This window comes from Prionailurus bengalensis, chromosome C2 (genome assembly GCF_016509475.1).
Source record: "Prionailurus bengalensis isolate Pbe53 chromosome C2, Fcat_Pben_1.1_paternal_pri, whole genome shotgun sequence".
Taxonomy (NCBI): domain Eukaryota; kingdom Metazoa; phylum Chordata; class Mammalia; order Carnivora; family Felidae; genus Prionailurus; species Prionailurus bengalensis.
In genome coordinates, this window is record NC_057350.1 from 195549 (window position 1) to 214702 (window position 19154).

Sequence of the window (19154 nt, forward strand, 5' to 3'; positions counted from 1 at the left end):
CCTTAAACACGAAACCAAGTGAAATACCTGCAAACCTGGAAAGAGGAGTGAAGTCAATGGCCTGGCATCATCGTCACCGCAGACACTGCACTCCCCAAAGCCAGGGCAGGTGCACAGGGCCAGGGACACTGGATGGGCGTGGGGTGGGCAGGGGTGTGGTGTGAAGGGAAGCGGCACAGATGGGGCAGGGTGCAGAGGGGTGAGAAGGTGCCTGGAGCAGTGTGATGAGGAAGGAAGTGGGTGGAAAGGAGTGGTGAGATGGAGGTGAGGCAGGGTGAGAGGGAGGGATGATGCAGGGTGAGGGGGGTGGGGGGGTCTGGGTGGAGGAGGGTGGTAAGAGGGTTGAGGAGGAGACACCAAGAGAGGGGTGGTGTGCACTGAGGTGGGGGTGAGGAGGAGGGGTGAGGAGAGGGGAGGCAGGAGTGGTGAAGAGGGGTGTGAAGAGAGGGGTGAGGAGGTACCTGGTGAGGTGGGGGTGAGGAGGAGGGTTCGGGCCGGGGCGAGGGAGAGGGGAAGCAGGAGTGGTGAGGAGGGGTGTGATGAGGTAGGAGTGAGGGTGAGGGCTGAGGTGGGGGTGAGGAGGGCAGCTGAGGGGCAGGGAAGCACCAGGTGGGACAACCCCCGGCCACGGGGTCCTGCCAGGAACTTCCAGCCTGGTTGGCGTCGGGGTGGCCTCCCCCGGACTAATCTACTAATGGGCTAATCCTCGGGAGCCGAGCTGTGATTGGTCTGGCCGGTCACGTGCCCAGGGGGATGGGGGGTGGTGCCTGTACGGGCTGGGAAGAAGCGGAGACCAAAGTGGCCGCCCAGGCATTTGGGGCTGGGGGCTGAAGCCAGCTCGTAGGGGCCGTCTCCAGAGTCCCCTCCCTTCTCCCCCCGACCCATGGCTTGCCTTCCGAGCCCTCCCTCCACCCTTCCCCTCCCTCCGCCCCCCCCCCCCCCCGTGAGGGGGAGCAGTGTGTCAGGACAGGCGTCTGGGACACTCCATTGTGCTCTGGCAGGTTTGCTCCCCACATGGTCACTGGCACCTGCTTGTCCCACCATCCTGGCCCCATAGAGCCTTGCAGATCTTGACCTTGGAAAAAAGACAGCCAGTAAAATCACCAGCAAAATGGGTTTATTTAAGAATGGCAGAGAATGGAGCACTTGGGGGGCTCAGTCAGTTGAGCCACCTTGATTTCAGCTCAGGTCATGATCCCAGGGTCATGAGCTGGGCTCAGATCCTGCTTGAGATTCTGTCTCTCTCTCTCTCTCCCCCTCTACCCGTCTCCCACACGCTCTCAAAAAAAAAAAAAAAAAAAAAAAAAAAAAAAAAGAAAGAAAAAAAGAAAAAAAGAACATGGCAGAGAAATTGAAATTCACAATGTGCAAGGTGTGACAAAGCACAGGCGGGTCCAGAGAACACAGGGAAGTTGCTTCACAGAGAAGAGGAAGGTAGGAGCGGCTGCTCTGAAAGGAAGGTGCACTGCAGGCCAGTGAGGACAGCCGGTCCGGGACCAGGGTCAGTGCTGGGACAGCTGGGGCGGGAACACAGGACGAGGAGCAGGTCTGGGAGGACCAGAGGGTCCAGCACAGCTGTCCGGCTCGGCCGCAGCTGGCATATGCCTTGCACAAAGGGGTCAAGGTGCCAGAGGGAGGAGGCTGGCAAGCGGGCTCTGGGCTACAGCTCACACGGTGTGTGTTCATCACCAGAGGGCCGCCTGCTGCGTCAGCCAGAAGTTGGGTGAGTCCCTGCTGGTACCTCCCCTGCCCACTCGGATCCAAGAATCTCAAGGTGACTCAGTCCCCAGATGTCCACCCGGCTTGCAGACCAGACAGGAACAACTGGAGTGTACTGGCCCCCAGCGAGCCTGCCATAGCCACTGCTGAGTGTCCCTGGTGGTTCCCCCATCCAAGGGATGCACCTTCACCCTGAGGAGGGAGGCTGCTTCTCAGCATGTCTGCACAGCCACCTCCAGGGCTCCTGGGGGCTTCCTAGCACAAAGACCCCTCATTCCAGGTTGTAAAATGCCCATCATCCTCCTCTGACCTCGGCTGGGGGTGACCCGCCCTCACCTCCAGGCTAGGTCTGGGAACAGGTGGTTAACGTCCCCACAAGGCTCCTGGCCGGCACTGCTGGTCTGACTATCTAGAAGCTGCCGCAGGCATTTCCAGGTGGGCAGTGGGCAGGGGCGAGGTGTCCAGTTGGGGCAACGACCTGTCTCAGGCATCACCAGGGAAGATCAGCTCCTGGCTGAAGCCAGGAGCAAATGCCACTCAGTCGGTCACTGAGGACCTCAAGGATGGGAACGCTGCATCGTTCATTTTTTTATTTTTATGTTTGTTTATTTCTGAGAGACAGAGTGCGAGTGGGGAGGGGCAGAGAGAGAGGGAGACACCGAATCTGAAGCAGGCTCCAGGCACCGAGCTCTCAGCACAGAGCCTGACGTGGGGCTCGAACCTACGAACTGTGAGATCATGACCTGAGCTGAATGAAGTCAGACACTTAACCAACTGAGCCACCCAGGCGACCCTCGCTGGTTGGGTTTTGATTCAATCCAGTACTGGTTTCGATGGGCTCCCAGTGGAGGTCCCCGGCCAGAAGTGGCTAGACCAGATATGTGGAGGGGATCACATTCAACCAATGAAGAGGAAACCTCACATGGAGCAGCCGTCCTGGTGACTTAGGTGGTTGTCCTGTGCCCAAGACAGACAACTTTGTATAAGGACAGGAATAAAGAGAGGGCATCGAGTTTCTGGATCTTACTACCATTCCAGCGGGGGGACTAACTTCCAGCCAAGAGGCAGGCTTTCTCCTCACCATAGAGTAGCCACAGCTCAAGGATTGTGGCCTGAGCGATAAGGCTTTACTCCTTGAAAAGCCTCTGAAATGAGAGTAAAGGAAGGAAAGAGTACTTACCAAGTTTGCACCGGTTCAGAGACCAGATGAAAAGACGCGAAGCCGCACGTTGGGTGCCAAATGATGGGGTTGTGGGGCCATGGTGGGGTTCGGAGCTGACAGCCAAGAAAGGATTCTTGGAAGACATCTTTGGTGCAAAAAGGTGATTTTATTAAAGCATGGGGACAGGACCCGAGGGCAGAAAGAGCTGCACTGGGGTTGTGAGGAGTGATTTATTATATACCTTCAGGTTGGGAGGGGGTCAGGGACAGCGTAAGTCTAATGGATTTTGGAAACAAGGTTTCCAGGACCTCAAGGGGCTAGAAGTTAGGGAAATGTCATTTATTACTGTTTAGTAAAATCTCAGTTATGAGACCCTTCTGATGTAGATCAGGGGGCCACAAGCCTGGAGTATGATTGCCAGCATATATCTTGGGGCAGTTGAGATAAAGGAAGTAGACTTACAGGATCCTGGGGGGTCGGGATAAAGTTAAGGAAAGATTCCCTTTTGCCCCCGGCAAAGTGTCCTCATCCAGGCAGCTCAACTCCTAGAGGAAGGTCACTCTGCCGGTCTCAAGGACTTGTTAATGGGCTGTAGGCAGTAAGGGAATTTAAGTTTTCACTTGCCTTAGTTTCCCACATCACCATGGCAAGCACTAAAACCCCTTTCCTTTGTTCTGGGTGGCCAGGAGTGTCTGAGGGGTATCCTACAGATCCCACCCGGGGGTAGGGGTGCTTGCTTGTACTTCACCCTCAGCTTGCCCCACGCTCCCTCATCAGGAACAATGGCACACTGCTGAGTGACACGCCTGCCTTCGGAGCTCAGCAATCAGTGGAGACAGGATCGCACTGAGCTTGCCTTCTCAGCTTGCCTCTCCTAGCTTGGAAAACCATCAGCTTACAAGCTGGGTGAGCGGGATCGGGCCCCAGTATCCTCCGTGGCATCTCACCCAAAGGAGAGGCTCCATCCACAAGGTGGCTGGGTGGAAGACGAGGTTATGGCTGTGCTGAGCGTCCTCTGAAACAAATCAGCTCTATTCATAATCTGAAACTAAGCACCAGTAACCATAGTTTGCATAAAATAATTAGAACATTTTATTTTTATTTTTATTATTTTTTAAATGTTTATTTACTTTTTTTTTTTTTCCAACGTTTATTTATTTTTGGGACAGAGAGAGACAGAGCATGAACGGGCGAGGGGCAGAGAGAGAGGGAGACACAGAATCGGAAACAGGCTCCAGGCTCCGAGCCATCAGCCCAGAGCCCGACGCAGGGCTCGAACTCACGGACCGCGAGATCGTGACCTGGCTGAAGTCGGACGCTTAACCGACTGCGCCACCCAGGCGCCCCTATAATTAGAACATTTTAAAAAACAACCTAAATTAAGAGGTGCCTGGGTGGCTTTGTTGGCTGGGTGTCTGACTCTCGATTTCAGCTCAGGTCATGATCTCATGGTTCGTGGGTTCAAGCTCTGCACCGACTTGTGGAGCCTGCTTAGGATTCTCTCTCTCCACCCACCCCCACCCCCGGCCGCCCCTCACCTGCTCACATAATTTTTTTTAAGTTTATTTATTTATTTTGAGAGAGGGAGAAAGCACGAGTCAGGGAGGGGCAGAGAGAGAATCCCAAGCATGCTCCCCACTGTCAGCACAGAGCCCAATGTGGGGCTCAAATTTACAAATCGTGAGATCATGACCTGAGCTGAAGTTGGACGCTTAACTGACTGAGCCACCCAGGCACCCCTAGACGTGATAATTCTTAAAATTTTTTTTAATGTTTATTTATTTTTGAGAGAGAGAGAGAGAGAGAGAGACAGTAAGCAAGGGAGGGGCAGAGAGAGAGAGGGAGACACAGAATTGGAAGCAGGCTCCAGGCTCCGAGCTGTCAGCGCAGAGCCCGACGCGGGGCCCGAACTCACAAACCGCGAGATCATGACCTGAGCCAAAGTTGGCTGCTTAACTGACAGCCTCCCAAGCGCCCTGAGATGTGATGATTCTTAATGTAAAATGGTTCCTACAAATCAACCAAAAAACCTTTGAGTGCAGTAAGAATTGCTGGATCCGAATACAGATGAGAAACAAAAACGACACATGAAAACATCTTTAACGTGACTACACATGACAGTTACTTGACTGTAATTTGGCAAGGACTTATTTTAACCTGTCAGGCTGCTGGAAGAGGCCCTTCTACCCTTCTGGAGGGCAGAAGGCACCCAACGCTTCTCACAGGGCATGACCTCTGACCTGTCCACTCTGCCTGAAGGACCTGCGCCTGAGGCAGCACCTGTCGCCGCGGACGTGTGAGGACTCGGCACTGCTGAGGTGTAGTGTTCAGTGCTGGTGTGGACAGCGAGAGGAAAACGACCTTCAGTCACAGCACACCCGTAAGACACAGTTGTTAAAACATGTAGAAGATATATATCATAGATTAAAAAGTCTGTAATTTATTAAGTACAAAAACTAATATAAAAGCATATGATCCTAATTTTGTAAAAATCTTTAAAAAGAAAAAATTAAGCCCTGAAAGGATTTTTGTTAAACACTAATGCTGCGATTAATCAGAGGTAGGATGATAGGAGATCTTAATTTTCTTCTTTACATGTGAATGTGCTTTGTAGATTTTATGCTATCGGCATAAATGCTTTTATAATTCAGAAAAAAAAACGCATGATAAAATACATCCTATATGGGGTAATTTAAAAAACATTTTCACACATTTCAAAGTGCAGAATTACAAATAGTCAATACCTTTTATTAACATAATGATATAAAAAAATTTTAGTGTGATATACAGAATCCCCAGAGAGTACTTTTAAAACATTTTAATGCGCTTCTTAAAATCTGAATTTACAAGACACCTTGTCTTACTGCCACTGACCTTTCAATACAAAAATTTTACAGTATTTGTTTGCTATAAAACTACAACATTAAGATTAGGGTTAGGTAGTTTTTCCCCGTTGGCCATCCCGTTCTAAGGAATGTCCATTAGTCCGCCGCTAGAACCTCTGTATGTCAGACAATAAGTTACACAGATTCTGTACATAATTACAACAGAGTTATTAGAATTCCAGTATGCTGTGACATACTAGCCGCAGCTCAACACCACAAGCAACAGAACTACTATGCACGTGCTATTCGTAGCCAAATATGAGTAGGATGTGAGAGTCCGCCCACTTAGCCAGACCCATTTGGTGGTGAATTTAAAATGGTAGAGAATTAATAATAGCTTTGTTAGGCACTGTTCCAGGCTAATTCCTGAAAAGCCTGGTTGTTCCTAGGAAGCATGCATAATTCATAAACTTTCCCACCCTCAGTCCCCCCCAAACCCCACAACTTCATAACACACTCTTTAATAGCTATATAAAAATAATCTGTCTTAAGGTTTGAGCTTTGCTTCAAATTCTTAAAAGTATCTAAAGGATTTTACATTCTCTTCTTTGATTTAGGTTTACTATATTACATCAGTTTCATCAAGTTTGAATAAAATAACTGAATATGGTTTGGCCAAGTTTTATAGGCACACAATCGAAACTGCGGACGCCAGGCAGGCAGGGGTCTCTCCGCAGCCCCCAGACTGCATGCAGGGCGCTCGGCAAATAGCACGAACGACCTGAAAGCCTCAGACGCTGCCGCCAACGCTTCCAAGTCTGTTGAACTGTAATAAAAGTAACAATTCAACACAATTCCATGTACCGAGGAGAATTCATATTGTGGAGTTACCACAACAGGTACTGTAACGGCACAGCATGAAGTCACAAAGCTGGGACAGTCGTTTAAGACTAAATGCTGGTTAATCTTCCCCAAACAACGCATCTAAGCTGACAGCCCCAAATGGCACTTACTGAGTATTCGTGACAACAAATGCAGACGACTGGGCACACCTGTTTCAATAATGAAACCAGCAGAGGCAGTGCCGTGTGGCCACAGCGGGGCCTCGGGTCTGAGAGTGGGGAGGGCAGGCCAGGACTGCCTCCCGCCATCACTCTGCTCCTCCCCAGGGGCCTCAAGTTCTTTCTGGCAGGAATTCGATACATGAAGTTGTCATTTGAAGTGAGAATAAATAAGTGAATTTTTAAAATCAAGAATGATATTTTTAGCCTAAAACAAGTGCAAACTCGCAGCACAGCAGAGCGCTCGTGATCCCTTTCCGCAGCCACTCCAGGCCCCCTCGCGGGCGCCCACCTGTTCAAATTCTGACTGACAAAGGTCCTCGAAGATGAAAACATTTCTTCAAATAGTCAGGAAGTGGCTCCTGAAATGAGATTTGGGGATCCTTGGGATGGGTCCGTAAAAGCAGAGGGCACAGCATTCCATGAAGACTGGAGTCTTTTCTGGCGGCTGCAGACAGTGTGGTGTCTTCACAAGCCCCAACACCTCTGACCGGCTCCCACCAGGAGGCCGGGGACCACACCTGTCTCAGGAACGTGGGGTCGACAGGCGGCACTCACATATTGTAGGCGACATAGATGGGGTCCAGCTGGTCAGCCAGGAAGCCATCACGCAGGTGCATGCGCTGCTTCTCGCCCCGAGAGTTGATGGGGATCACACCTGGGTCCACAATGACCACCACACCCACGACCAGGTGATGCTCCTCCAGCACGACGTTTGTCACCAGGGCCACCAGGTCCAGCGCATCCTGCTCCAGCCCATCCAGCTCCACCACCACCACCAGCAGGTTGGTCCAGGTGAACACGGCACTGCGGGGACAGGGAGGGGTAGACGGCGTCAGCATGGGACGGGCACAGGCTTCTGGGAGCAAATGGACAAGTGGGAAATGGTGCAAGTACAGAGTAGTTGGCCTGCACTACTGCCCAACATAATTTGAAGTTGGGCTAAATGTGTTTTATGGGAATCTTTATTCTAATTGAAGTCCTTCATAAGAACCAATAGTATTATTTGATGTTGAAAGCTGTATGTGTCCCAGTTCAAGCTCCCTTCAAGGTGAAGTCATCGTGAGTCATGACCACTTAAATTTAAAAATTCACATTAAAAACAGAAACACTTCAGGATAACTGTAGACACCTCATGTTTTGGGGGCCAGACTCTTGCTTTACAAGTGGTCAGGAAACGAGAAAGAGAGGCTGAGAGAGGCTTGGGGTCTGCTGCTGGAGAGGCAGGTGTCCGCCAGCACACCCCCCGTGGAGAGCGTCTGCAGGGACAGAGGCTGCAGGGACAGAGGCTACCGGGCAGGGCGGGACGTGGCTCTCACCACTCGGCGATGCTCCTGTGGGCTCGAACCACAGACGTCTCAATGTCTATGGGGTGGTAGCGCATGCCTCTCAGCTCCAGCGTCTCGTCCAGAGATCCGACCACGTACAGCGCGTCGTGCCGCTCTGTGAACATGGTGCAAACACCTCAGAAGGGCACCCAGGGAACGGCGGCACCTTCCGCGTATCCACAGCAGCCCCGAGCCGCGCTCTGTGGGACAGGGGCCCGCTGTCCACACAGCAGGTGACAACTGGGCCTCCTTGGAGGTGGTGCCGTCCCCTCGGTCCCACGCGAGGGCGCCTCTGCAGCCAGGAACACCTCAGGAAAGTCAGGCCAACGTGTGAACACATATTTAGAAATAATCTGTACCATGTCTGGAAACAACGCAGCATCTGTAGGGACACCAGAAGTTCTGACTCGATCTGGTCAACCTGCTGTGGCCTAGGGGACCCTGCAACTTTCAGGGTCATGCAAGGGGAGGGCCTGGTGGCCTGATCACTAACACCCCCACCAGCAGAGGCCGAGGGTCCAAGGCCAGTGAGGGACACCCACAGTGGCAAAACAGTAATATTCAGAGAAAACTGCTATCAGAGCACCCCCACGTCCTTCACCCCCGCACCTGAAGATACATGCTCACAGCACAGGGTGAGGGGTCAGCAGGAGTCCCTGAGCTGTTGAGGCATGAACATCAGACTCTCAGGCCACAGCAGCAGGCCTCCCGTGCGGTGTGGACGGACCCTACCACACATGCGGCCCGTGTGCAGGGGGTGAAAGGTAACCCTCACCTCCACTGGCGTCAGTGAGCTCTGTTCTTCGAAGGAAACCCAGGTAGCCAGTCCTTGCCCAAATGGTCTGTGTGTCTCCAAAACTCAGCCGGGCACTGAAGTGGTCAGCGTGGAGCGCCTCCTCCCCATAGACCGTGTAGTAGCCGGTGGCGTTGTGGGGGCTGCTCACCCAGATCTGGTGGGGCCCAGGGGACAAGAATGTTGGCACATCACAAATGCTGGGCACAGGTTCTGCCGTGAGACAGCCACTGGCCGAGTGAACAAAGGCAGGGGGAGGGGGAGTTGTTTCAGTGTCTTTGGCTCGAGCAAAACTGCAGGCACAGAGAAAGCAGACAAGCAGCTTTTCTCTCCTTGGAGCGAAGCGCCCCCTCCTTCGCCCTAGGAGCCACCGGTGGGACTCTGTGGCACGGATGAGCTCACAGAGGCGCCTCCCTGCTGCTCACATTGAACTACTGTTGACAGTGAGAAGGAGTCGGGAGCTTGTCCCACATCCACAGAGGGACCGGTGAAGGGGCTGAGGGATCACAGGACGGAGCGGGCACGGCCACTACACTCGCCCTGCAGACATGCTAAGTTCACGTGCATCCACGCACCCTTGTCTGCCGCACCCGTGCTAGCAGTACCCGTGCTAGAGTGTTGTGGGGTCCCCTAGGGAGTCCTTCTACACACTGGGCCCATCCAGGACCCACAGTCTGCTCCCCAGACTGAGCGCCTGGCTCTAGACACAGGCAGCCAACAGGCCTTCTGCCAAGAGGTGGGTTTCCCAACCTGGCACAGACCCTTTGTGACTATCTCGGGGGCAGACTGTTACCCTAACAGGCCAGGGTCCAGCTGGCCAGCAAGAGGGACGGCTGAGGGAGGCCCCATGCTGACCACACCCAGCCCTGGCACAGGCACACCTTCCAATCGGGACACCGAGCGACCCCCGGGAGGCCCTGTGTAAATACCCCCGAACCCCCATCCGCCAGGACCACAAGGGTCCTTGTGCCCTCCTGGCATGCCCGCAGGCCTGGAACCCATCATAACAGACCAACTCGGGCCTCTACTAGGCTCCTGGGGGACAGTCCCCCCTGCCCCGCGTTACTCTAGACCCACTCCCACGCATTCGTGCAAAGCCTGCACCCTCTGGGCGTCAAGGACCCTCCCTCAGGGACTGCTTTTCTAGGGGAGGTGCAGTTTCTGTGCAGCTCCTCAGGCCCCCCAGTTCCTACAGAACTTGAGGTTTCCCTTTGCTGGAGGGCAACCCTGGGGTGGGCTTCATCCTGCAGGACCCAAAATCCTCTGCTGAGAATTCCCGACTCTGGGACGGATAGGGGAGAAGGGAAGGGACAGCTGCTGAGGCCATGGGGGCTCCGGGTCCCCTACCTTACCTCTCCCAGGTGTGAGTCTCCAAGGGGCCCTTTGGTCTCCGTGTGCGCGATAATGACTTTTACCCCAGGGAGGATCTGGAAGGAGAGTGACGTGCACATGTTAATGATGGGGATGGTTAGAAACCAACCTAAACTTGACTTTGAATTTTAATCGAAATAAGAGACTTTTTTTTTTTTTTAAAGTAGGCTACATGCCCCAGTGCACACCAGGCTTGAACTCATGACCCTGAGATCGAGACCTGAGCTGAGATCAAGACTTGGATACATAATGGACTGAGCCACCCAGCCACCCCCATAAGAGACCCTTTAATAGATAAAATAAATAGTGAATCTTAGCAAAATTATCCCAGTTCCTAAGAACCGACCATATTTTGGATTTCAAGAGGGGTGAGGAGGGTTTGTTTCCGTAAGCATCTGCCGTACCTGAGGTCTTTCATTAAGGACACAAGAAGACGACCTGCCCCTTGTAGGGCACACGAATGTGGGGTGCCGTCCACACACCACGCCTGCCTGCAAGGGGCTCTGTCGGCCCCATGAGCCCCAGTCCTGCACCAGGAAGCTAGCTAACAGGGCACGACTGGCTCAGGCACACGGGGGCACCGGCTCTTCCCCAGGAGCCTTGGAGAACACTCCAGGGGAGGTGCCTCAGCTCAGGGGACCCCAAGCTTGGGCCCCTGTCAGGCCACCCAGATACCTGTTCTGTCTCAGGTGGCTTCCCCATATGAAACAGAGGTCAGTGGGGACCTCCAGGCAGGTGGGAAGGGTCAAAGGGTCACGGGAAGGTGTGGATGCAGGCCCTGTTGCCCACGGTCACCCTCCCACCTCCCCCCGAAGCTTCAGCCACACTGGCTCCTCTGCAGCTCCCACTCCCACTCCAGGACCTTTGCAACAGCTGAGACTTCTGCCCCACGTCACTGCGGCTGTCCCTCCTCAGGAGTCTGACCATTCACCCTCCACACCCACCCCTCCATAGACCCACGGGCTGGTCCTGTTGCTGCCCCACTGCCCTGTCCCTCTCTGGGTACTTCCCTGCCTCCCTAGAGGCAGCTGTGACCACCAGGGTGTGTGAGCAGAGCTGGGGCAGCCCCTCCAGGCTGCATGAGCTATGCCAGCCTCCACGTCTCGCCTCTGGGACTGTGTAGGTCTGGGACAGGTCGCTACCTATGCTCTCGACCCTACCACGATGTGCGGCAAGAGCCGTGGGAAGCCCTATGATTGGGGGCTGTCTGTTCCTGGCCACACTGGGGACACAGCCCCACCCTCGAACCTGCTGTCTCCTGGTGCCCAGCAGCTTAGTCAAAGCACCCAGGCCATATCCCCATCTTCATCACTGCCTGGTAGGGCCGTGTGGGTACTCTTCTTTCCTCAAACATTCCCTGGTTCTGAGGACGCCTGCCCTCCAGATACCCGTGAAGGCATCGGGCCCCGAGCCAAGAGGCCCATGGCCTCAAGCCCCACAGTGGGAGATCCTTCTGGGCTTCTGTACCTGAAGCCCTCCCATTCTAGGCATTAGCTCAGAGGTGTCCTTGTGTGTGCTAGTGGGGAGGAGAGGAGCCCTCTGCATCAGCCCAGTCCCAACCACAGTTGACCTGTGTCCATTAGGACATTTGTATTTTTATTCTTTATTATTATTTTTTAATGTTTATTTTTGAGACAGAGAGAGACAGAGCATGAACAGGGGAGGGTCAGAGAGAGAGGGAGACACAGAATCCAAAGCAGGCTCCAGGCTCTGAGCTGTCAGCACAGAGCCCGACGCGGGGCTTGAACTCACAGGCCGTGAGATCACGACCTGAGCTGAAGTCGGACGCTCAACCGACTGAGCCACCCAGGTGCCCCCATTAGGACATTTTTAGCCCTCAGCACCCACCAGGGGCTAACATAAGAAAGGACCTGGGTGTAAGTCCCAGCTTCCACTACCTTTCCAGACTCCGTCAATGGCAGACTGTGTGGAGAACCCCGTTCTACCAAACGTACCCTAAAAATTAACAAGGGAAAAGGTAATCAGAAACTGATTATCACTGTAACGGTCAGTCAGTGGACAACACCACACCTCCAGGCTTTTGCTCACGACCTTGCTGTGACCTTGGAGCAGCGACTACCAGCTCCACATGCGCCAGCCCCAGCTGCCTGGCTTACATGCCACCGCTCAGGGTAGGGGCTTGCTCTAGGGTTCTCGGGGCCCTCCCTGGACCGGCTGGTCCCACCTCAGGAGGCTTCACCACTGTTTACCTCAAGCTGCAGCATGGCCACGTGTGAGGATCCAGAGCCAGGATCAAGCTTCAGAGCTGGGAGGGACCCAGACTCACAGGTACATACCGTGGCCCCCAGCACACATTTACTGATGTAAAAACTAAGTCCTGTCTTAAAACGGTATCATGTGGAAAACATCCTTGCCTTGGCTGGTTTGCCTGTTTTCTATCCCACGAGAAGACACATGCCAAGTGTTCGTACCTGACATCATCCCTCCTGGTCATGGGAACAACAGATACAGGGATGCTGCCTGAGCTGTGCTGACACAAGGGAACAAGAAGGAAGCCCAGGCTCCCCCAGGGGACTCAGCCAGCCAGCTGCCAACGCCGGGGTGCTGAGAGGTCCAGTCACGGCAGACCCAGCCTGCAGAACCTCACCTGTGGGCGTGGCGGGCCCTCACCTGTCATGGCGCAGCGCCCTCATGTCCACGTAGACGGTGGTGGGGTCCGGGCCGGCCGTGCCCTGGAAAGGAGAGCAGCAGAGGACCTTCATCTCATTTTCAGGAGTGTGTCCCCATCTACACGGGCACAAGCCGTGTGACAGCTCTTCCTGGGTCCTCAGGGGACGCCCAGGAAGGCAGCTGCTCTGCTCAGGGCACTGAGCATGCCCAGGGGCATGGATGGCTTCTGTCCAAACATCTATGTGGCTTGACAACACTCAGAGACTTGTCCAATAACACTGACTGGAAATCTCAAATCCTGCAGTTTTACATGTCCGCTCTAACGCTTGTCTGTTCCTGCTGGTCCCTATACTCTGTGCTTGGTGAAAACACCACCGTAGGTTTTGGAAGGCATTTTCACCAGCCGTCAGATTGGGCCTGGCCTCTCACCAGCTGACCGGGTTCTCCTGAGGGCTGAGCATGGCAGAGGCTCTTTCAGGGATCGGCCCGAAGGACGTCTCCCTGCTCTCCTCTCATCAGACACTTGGGCACTGGTCCTGCCGAGGATGTTATATGTTCCATTTAATCGATAAGAAACATCGAATTAAATGGACACTCTGGTCAACATCACTGTCTAAAGATGCCAGACAGTGTAACCTATGTCTGCCCTGGAATTAAAACAACAATGATTGTTTGAGACCAAACACTGCCCTTCCTCCAGAGGTAACGCTAGGACTGTTAAATTCTTTTGAAAATAGCTTTGCTCTTATATTTGGTTTCAAGGGAGCTTTTATATAACATGCCAATAACATCCACTGTGAGCAAAGTCAGACAGCAAAAGAAACATGTATTTGTCTGGAATTCACAAGAAGGTCACATGAACTCATGGGGGAAGCACAGAGGTGCCTTGAGGTTGAGGTCAAGGTCGTACCTGCTCAGCCAGCTTTCCCAGCCTGTTGGGCTGACAGAGGCAAAGAAGGCCAGCAGAGCGAGACAGGGAGGAGACAGCCACAGGAAACACAAACAGAAAGCAACAGGCCACGTGAGAAACACACAGTAAGAGAAAGCAAAATACGTCACTGCATCTCAAAGCGCAAACATGAACAATCCATTAAGATTTTCGCAATCATACGTGGCATCCCACGCGCCGACAATAGAATAGATACCTTCCAATATCGAGTAAATGCTGAGCAGAGACTAAGGTCTTCACTTAGAGCCGCTAACTGTGCATCAACAGCCTGACCGATGCTCAGCCATACTTTCTACACTAGAGAGGGCTATTAGGAGGGGACCCTAGCCCACCTCCTCCTGCCACATAGCAAGGGTCTGTGGCTTGGAGAGGATAGCAGTCTTCAAGGTTGAGAGGACATCAGCAGCAATGCCAGGAGAACAGGAGGACAGTCTCTGCATGTAAGACCTGCCCTGTGTCCGGCAGGTGCGCCACGGGCCGAGGACCAGGGCTGAGCAAAGGCCCCGGAAGCCTGGCAACAGCCCGGGATCTGGGCCCGCTCTGGCTCCAGTGATGCCTCTTCTGCCCTGTAGTTCCGGAACCGCTTCGTGGAGTAAGGCGTTCAGTATGTTTTTAGAAAGAAGTGAAATGGAGATACTAGCACCAAATCTGGAAAACAGCCAGTCATCTGAAGAAGCAGTAAACAGCACTACCAGTGAGCTATTCAATTTCTGAAACTTTGTGTTTCCTTTTAATAAGTAAAATACCTTAATGTTTCAAAAACTAATTTAGGGCAATACAAATCACCACATTAATTAATGTTTCAATTTAAAATTACTAACTGTCTTTACAAGTTTATCTTGCTTTAAAAAATTAGCTACATATTGTATCCTTTGAGATTTTTCCGGGTAAGTTAATAGTCACTGTTCAAGAACAACTTGTGTTATTTCCAAGTAAGCCTTTGTTCATCAACAAGACTAGAACATCTTTTAAATAACAACCTCCTGGCTCACAAAGCTGACCGGTTCTGTGTAAGTGAAAACATCAAGGGCTCAGAGGGCAAGCAGGGAGGACAGCGCACGCAGGGAGGACGAGGACTGCAGGAGGCCGGTGCAGGCCTTACCTGGAGGCAGATGGCCACGTTGACCCTACACCCGAACGTGGTGCTCACGGCGCGCGCTGGCAGCCCCAGGTCCTTGAACAGCTTGGAGAAGGACTGTGTGAGCGCGATCCTGGGCCGCTCCTCAGCTACCACCATGCAGGTGCGCACACAGGACAGGTTCACCCCCTTCGTCTGCAGACAGGGCGGGCAGGGCAGGGAGGCTAGTCCCAGTGGAGATGCAGATCCCACCTCCCCAGCTGGTCCTGGTTCCTCAGGGTCCTAAGTTTGGATGCACTGGAGGGTGCCCCGCCCCCCACTCCTGGCATCCAGGTGGCTCCCGCCCCTGCACACAGCTCTGGCTCCACCCCAGGCCTCAGGGGACCCTGAGGTGCGCTGCTCAGAGCTAGTATAGGACCTGCCCCCCCTTCCCCGGTACCTCTGCACTCTGGCCCCGGCACCCCTGCCTGGGTCTCACACTCTCCTTTGCTGTGTGGGCTGTGCCGATAAAGGGAGTGACCTCTAGAGGTGTAGGGAAGAGGGCCCATGAAGCCAGTGTGGCTCAACTCCTGGAAAGGGTTTTCTCTGTTTCCATAAATGGCTTGAACAGATCTTGGGAGGTTTTTTTTTTTTAAACGTTCCCAGGGGCCCAGTTTAGAACCAACGCAGGAGCCCCTGGTTTGGGCACTTTGAGATGAAGGAAAGCAGGGTGCAGGGCAGGCCTCAGTGGCAGACAGAGGGGTGCGCTCACCCTGAGGACACCGGTCTGCGCGCCCAGGCCCTTGGTGCACATTTCCATCACGGAGTAGGAGCAGAAGGTGACGCGGGCCTTGTACTGGCTGACGGCTGACAGCCACAGGGACACGTTGCTCTCCAGCTCCAGCGGGGGCACCAGGACTGACTGGTGTCCGGAATAGACGCTGTGAGAGAGAGCACAGGGAGGGTCAGGACAGCAGGACAGCTGCGGCCTCGGCTCTGTATTAGTCCTCGGCCCATGAGCCTCAGGGATGCCCTGTCCACCTGCGCCAGAAGGGCCTGGGGTGCCCACCTCTCTCCTCCTTCTCTGAGGACACTTCTTTTCTAGCCAGAACAGGATGCAATTGTGCCCTAATGTCAAGTGGGAGTTTCGATAGAAAGACCTGGGGCGGTGGGGGCAGGAGCAGGGGTGATATCCAGGGGTTTAGTCTCCCTCCAAGCACCTCAGAAGGATCCAGGATCACAGTTTGGGTCAGGGTCTGCCGGCTGGAGTCCCTGGCTTTCTTCTTCCAAAGATTTGTCACTACTTCCTAGTATCTGATGAAATTAAGTAGTCTCTTCCCTATTACTAGTAATGATTACTGTTTATATTTAATGAAAAATATATTTTTACTCTTTTACTCAATTTCAGACCCAGCCTCCAATCCTTTTCACCCCCAAACAAACCCACTCATATGTGTATCTTAGGCTCGTGAGTATCAAAAATGAGCACTAAACCTCCAAAGACTTACAGCAGCAATTCCAGCCTTGCAGGTGGGCATGGCACCTGCACACTCACCTGCACACCACCTGCAGAGACACTACCTGCACTCTCACCCGCACACTCATCTGCACACCACCTGCACACTCACCTGCACAGACACCACAGGGCGAAGCCAAGGCCGCAGTAGGGGTCAAGACAGATGGCGATCTGCCTCGAGGGGTACAGCTCACACTGTAGCTTTATGGAGCGGCACAAGGCACTTGTGGCTGCGTGCGACATCTGAAGTACAATGAAAGATCTGGTCAGTGACGTGAGGGGAGAGAGAACAGTGTCCGCCAACCACAGCTGCCAGGCACGTTTATTTCCTTAAAGGGCGGCTGCTCAAATCTGCATACAAACCAAATAATACACAGGAAAATGTACACTAAAAATCTTCTAAATGAGATTTCAGAATAATAAAAAAATTGAATGGAGCTCTTGGCTCCTGGTAAGGAGACAGACTCATCAAAGCCACCTGCTCCCAAAGATAGTCGTAAATCTGAGTTTAGATGTTACCACAGAACATCAAAATATGCACTATTCTCAGGCTAACCTAATTTTGGGGGGTTACTGGTAGTTAACACAGACTTCAAGGAACAGTATTGTTGCTTCAAGCTGTGGATAAGAGTGAGGGCCTGCATAAACCCACACCCACCATCCTCTCCGCCCACCCCATCAAAGGCTGAAGCAAGTAAGAGCTATGATCACAGGGCTCACCTTCACACCTGCTAATATCCCTGTAGTCGACACGCTGAAATCCAAGTATGCGAGCAGGTCTGGGGACGGTGGCCTGAAAATGCTAGCCACCTTCTTTTTTGGTATGTCATCTGTTGAACCAGAGACACCAGTAATGTTAATGCTACTTCAGGCTCTCATAGGGAGGAAGGAAACAGGATTCATACCTGGGGAGTCTGGGGGAGAGTGAGTGCAGAACAGAGGGAGGCCTCAAGGCAGCAGGCCACATGGGTACATGGGGAAGTGCATGTAAAAAAATTTTTTTTAATGTTTATTATTTGAGAGAGAGAGAGAGAGAGAGAGAGAGAGAGAGAGAGAGAGAGGAAGCAGGGGAGGGCCAGAGAGAGAGGGAGACACAGAGTCCGAAGCAGGCTCCAGGCTCTGAGATGTCAGCACAGAGCCCAACGCTGGGCCCCCAGACCGTGAGATCATGACCTGAGCTGAAGTCGGTCGCCCAAATGACTGAGCCACTCAGGCGCCCCGGAAGTTCATTTTAACCTTCAAGGAAATGTCATGTGGAGCAGACCCACCATGACGGCTTTGAATGTGTGGTGACAGTGGGTGAAGTGGACACAGAGGGAAGACAAGTCATGAGAGCCGTACAGGAAGCCGCTTCATTTAGCAGCAGGAGAGTTCAGAGGTGCAGGGACCTACTGGAGGTCACAGAGCCTGGGGCAGAGCCAGTGTTAACAAGAACTCTGACCACAGAGACAGCACTAGGGACAGGCCCTCGGGACTGCCGCGCTTCGCGGCTCCTATGAGACCGTGAGGCAGACACAAGTGAGGCAAGGGCTGGGGCCCACCCACCTCGTAGCAAGCTGGTGAAGCAATGTGACTCTCTGGAGCCAGTCTGCTCCTAAACCCGCCCTGGGGCCCCTGGACCAGCCAGCTCCCTGTGCCTATAGACAGGTACTGGGCAGGTTGCCACAGACAACATAGTCCCTGACCTCTTCCCCTGGAGAGCACAGACAGACAGATGCCTGCCAGGTGCGATGGGGAAGGAGGGACTCCTGCCTACTCCACGGCCAGCACCTCAAGTCACTAACAAAGCTTGTGGGTGCTACTAGCTTGGGGTGTCTCCATGGGGAGGGTGACCTCAGGGTCCAAGGCACAGTGGTCCAGGGGTTTACAGCCTTCCTGGTCAGCCCACAAGCAATTCATGGGGCACAGCAGCACTCCCCAATGATGGGGACAAAGGGTAGATGTATGTGTGCTGTGGGACATGTGTCCCCACAACCACCGACTGCTGTACAGGCATGAGAGGCAGTGAGAGGAGGGGTGGTCCACAGGCACACAGGCTTCATGCAAGGATCTTTGCTCTGGTTCAGAGGCCCCACCATTAGTGAAACCAGGAGGCAGGCTGCCAGCAACCCAGTGGCAAGGGCCCTTTTAGCAGCCTCCTCACCACTGACTTCAGCTGCCCTTACCTAACTCTTACTTTTTGGTGGCAATGATGCAACTCCTACAACAAAGAAAGGAAAGGTGGTGTGTCCTGGCAGGGCCAGCACACAACCAACGGTGCTGAGGACAGGTACCTGTATCTAGAATGGTCGGCCAGGTCCTGACGTCCACGGCAGCCGCTGCATCTTTGGACTTGAGCAGCCGCATGATGGCCTGTGTAGTGAGGACGCAAGCAGACTTGCTGACCTGCAGGGCACAGGGGTTGAAGGCGTGAGTGAGACGCAGGGCCTGGGAGAGATGACACATGAGACCTCTGGTCTACCGGAACAAGGGCCCTCCCATCGGGCCTGCCTGGCCGTCCACCGCGCACAGGTACCTCTACGATCATCTTGACGGTGGGAAGCGTGGTGGCCAGGTTCTGGGGGTGTGGAGGCCGCACGGTGACAGGCACACAGCCGCAGTACAGGCAGCCATAGAAGGCGGCAATGAGGTCCACCCCTGGGAAGACACATGGTGAGAGGGGGTCAGTGCAGGGCGGAGCGTGGCTCACAGCGCCTAGTACCACGGAATGATAAAGCAGGGTGCCTGTCATGTGCTACGTGG

At 53.6% G+C, this 19154-nt stretch overlaps 2 protein-coding genes across 9 annotated transcripts in view; both read right to left on the reverse strand.

The window, feature by feature from the left end:
- Positions 1–371, reverse strand: part of PRMT2 (protein arginine methyltransferase 2) — a 71857-nt gene extending 71486 nt beyond the window's left edge. For both annotated transcript variants that reach the window (XM_043593327.1, XM_043593326.1), the window contains exon 1: positions 28–371. The gene's annotated coding sequence lies outside the window, so the exon portion shown is untranslated. The remainder of the gene's footprint in view (positions 1–27) is intronic.
- A 5237-nt stretch (positions 372–5608) lies between these two features.
- Positions 5609–19154, reverse strand: part of DIP2A (disco interacting protein 2 homolog A) — a 116908-nt gene continuing 103362 nt past the window's right edge. For 5 of the 7 annotated variants that reach the window (XM_043593340.1, XM_043593339.1, XM_043593335.1 and 2 more), the window contains 13 exons: positions 18928–19049; positions 18686–18797; positions 17133–17242; positions 16525–16655; positions 15669–15837; positions 14942–15112; positions 13801–13830; positions 12891–12952; positions 12158–12215; positions 10241–10315; positions 8871–9045; positions 8087–8210; positions 5609–7574 (listed from right to left, as the gene is read on the reverse strand). In XM_043593340.1, the coding sequence (XP_043449275.1) occupies positions 7322–7574; positions 8087–8210; positions 8871–9045; positions 10241–10315; positions 12158–12215; positions 12891–12952; positions 13801–13830; positions 14942–15112; positions 15669–15837; positions 16525–16655; positions 17133–17242; positions 18686–18797; positions 18928–19049 (1592 nt within the window). In that variant the 3' untranslated portion in view covers positions 5609–7321. The remainder of the gene's footprint in view (positions 7575–8086; positions 8211–8870; positions 9046–10240; positions 10316–12157; positions 12216–12890; positions 12953–13800; positions 13831–14941; positions 15113–15668; positions 15838–16524; positions 16656–17132; positions 17243–18685; positions 18798–18927; positions 19050–19154) is intronic. The other 2 variants (XM_043593338.1, XM_043593337.1) reach the window with 1 other exon arrangement.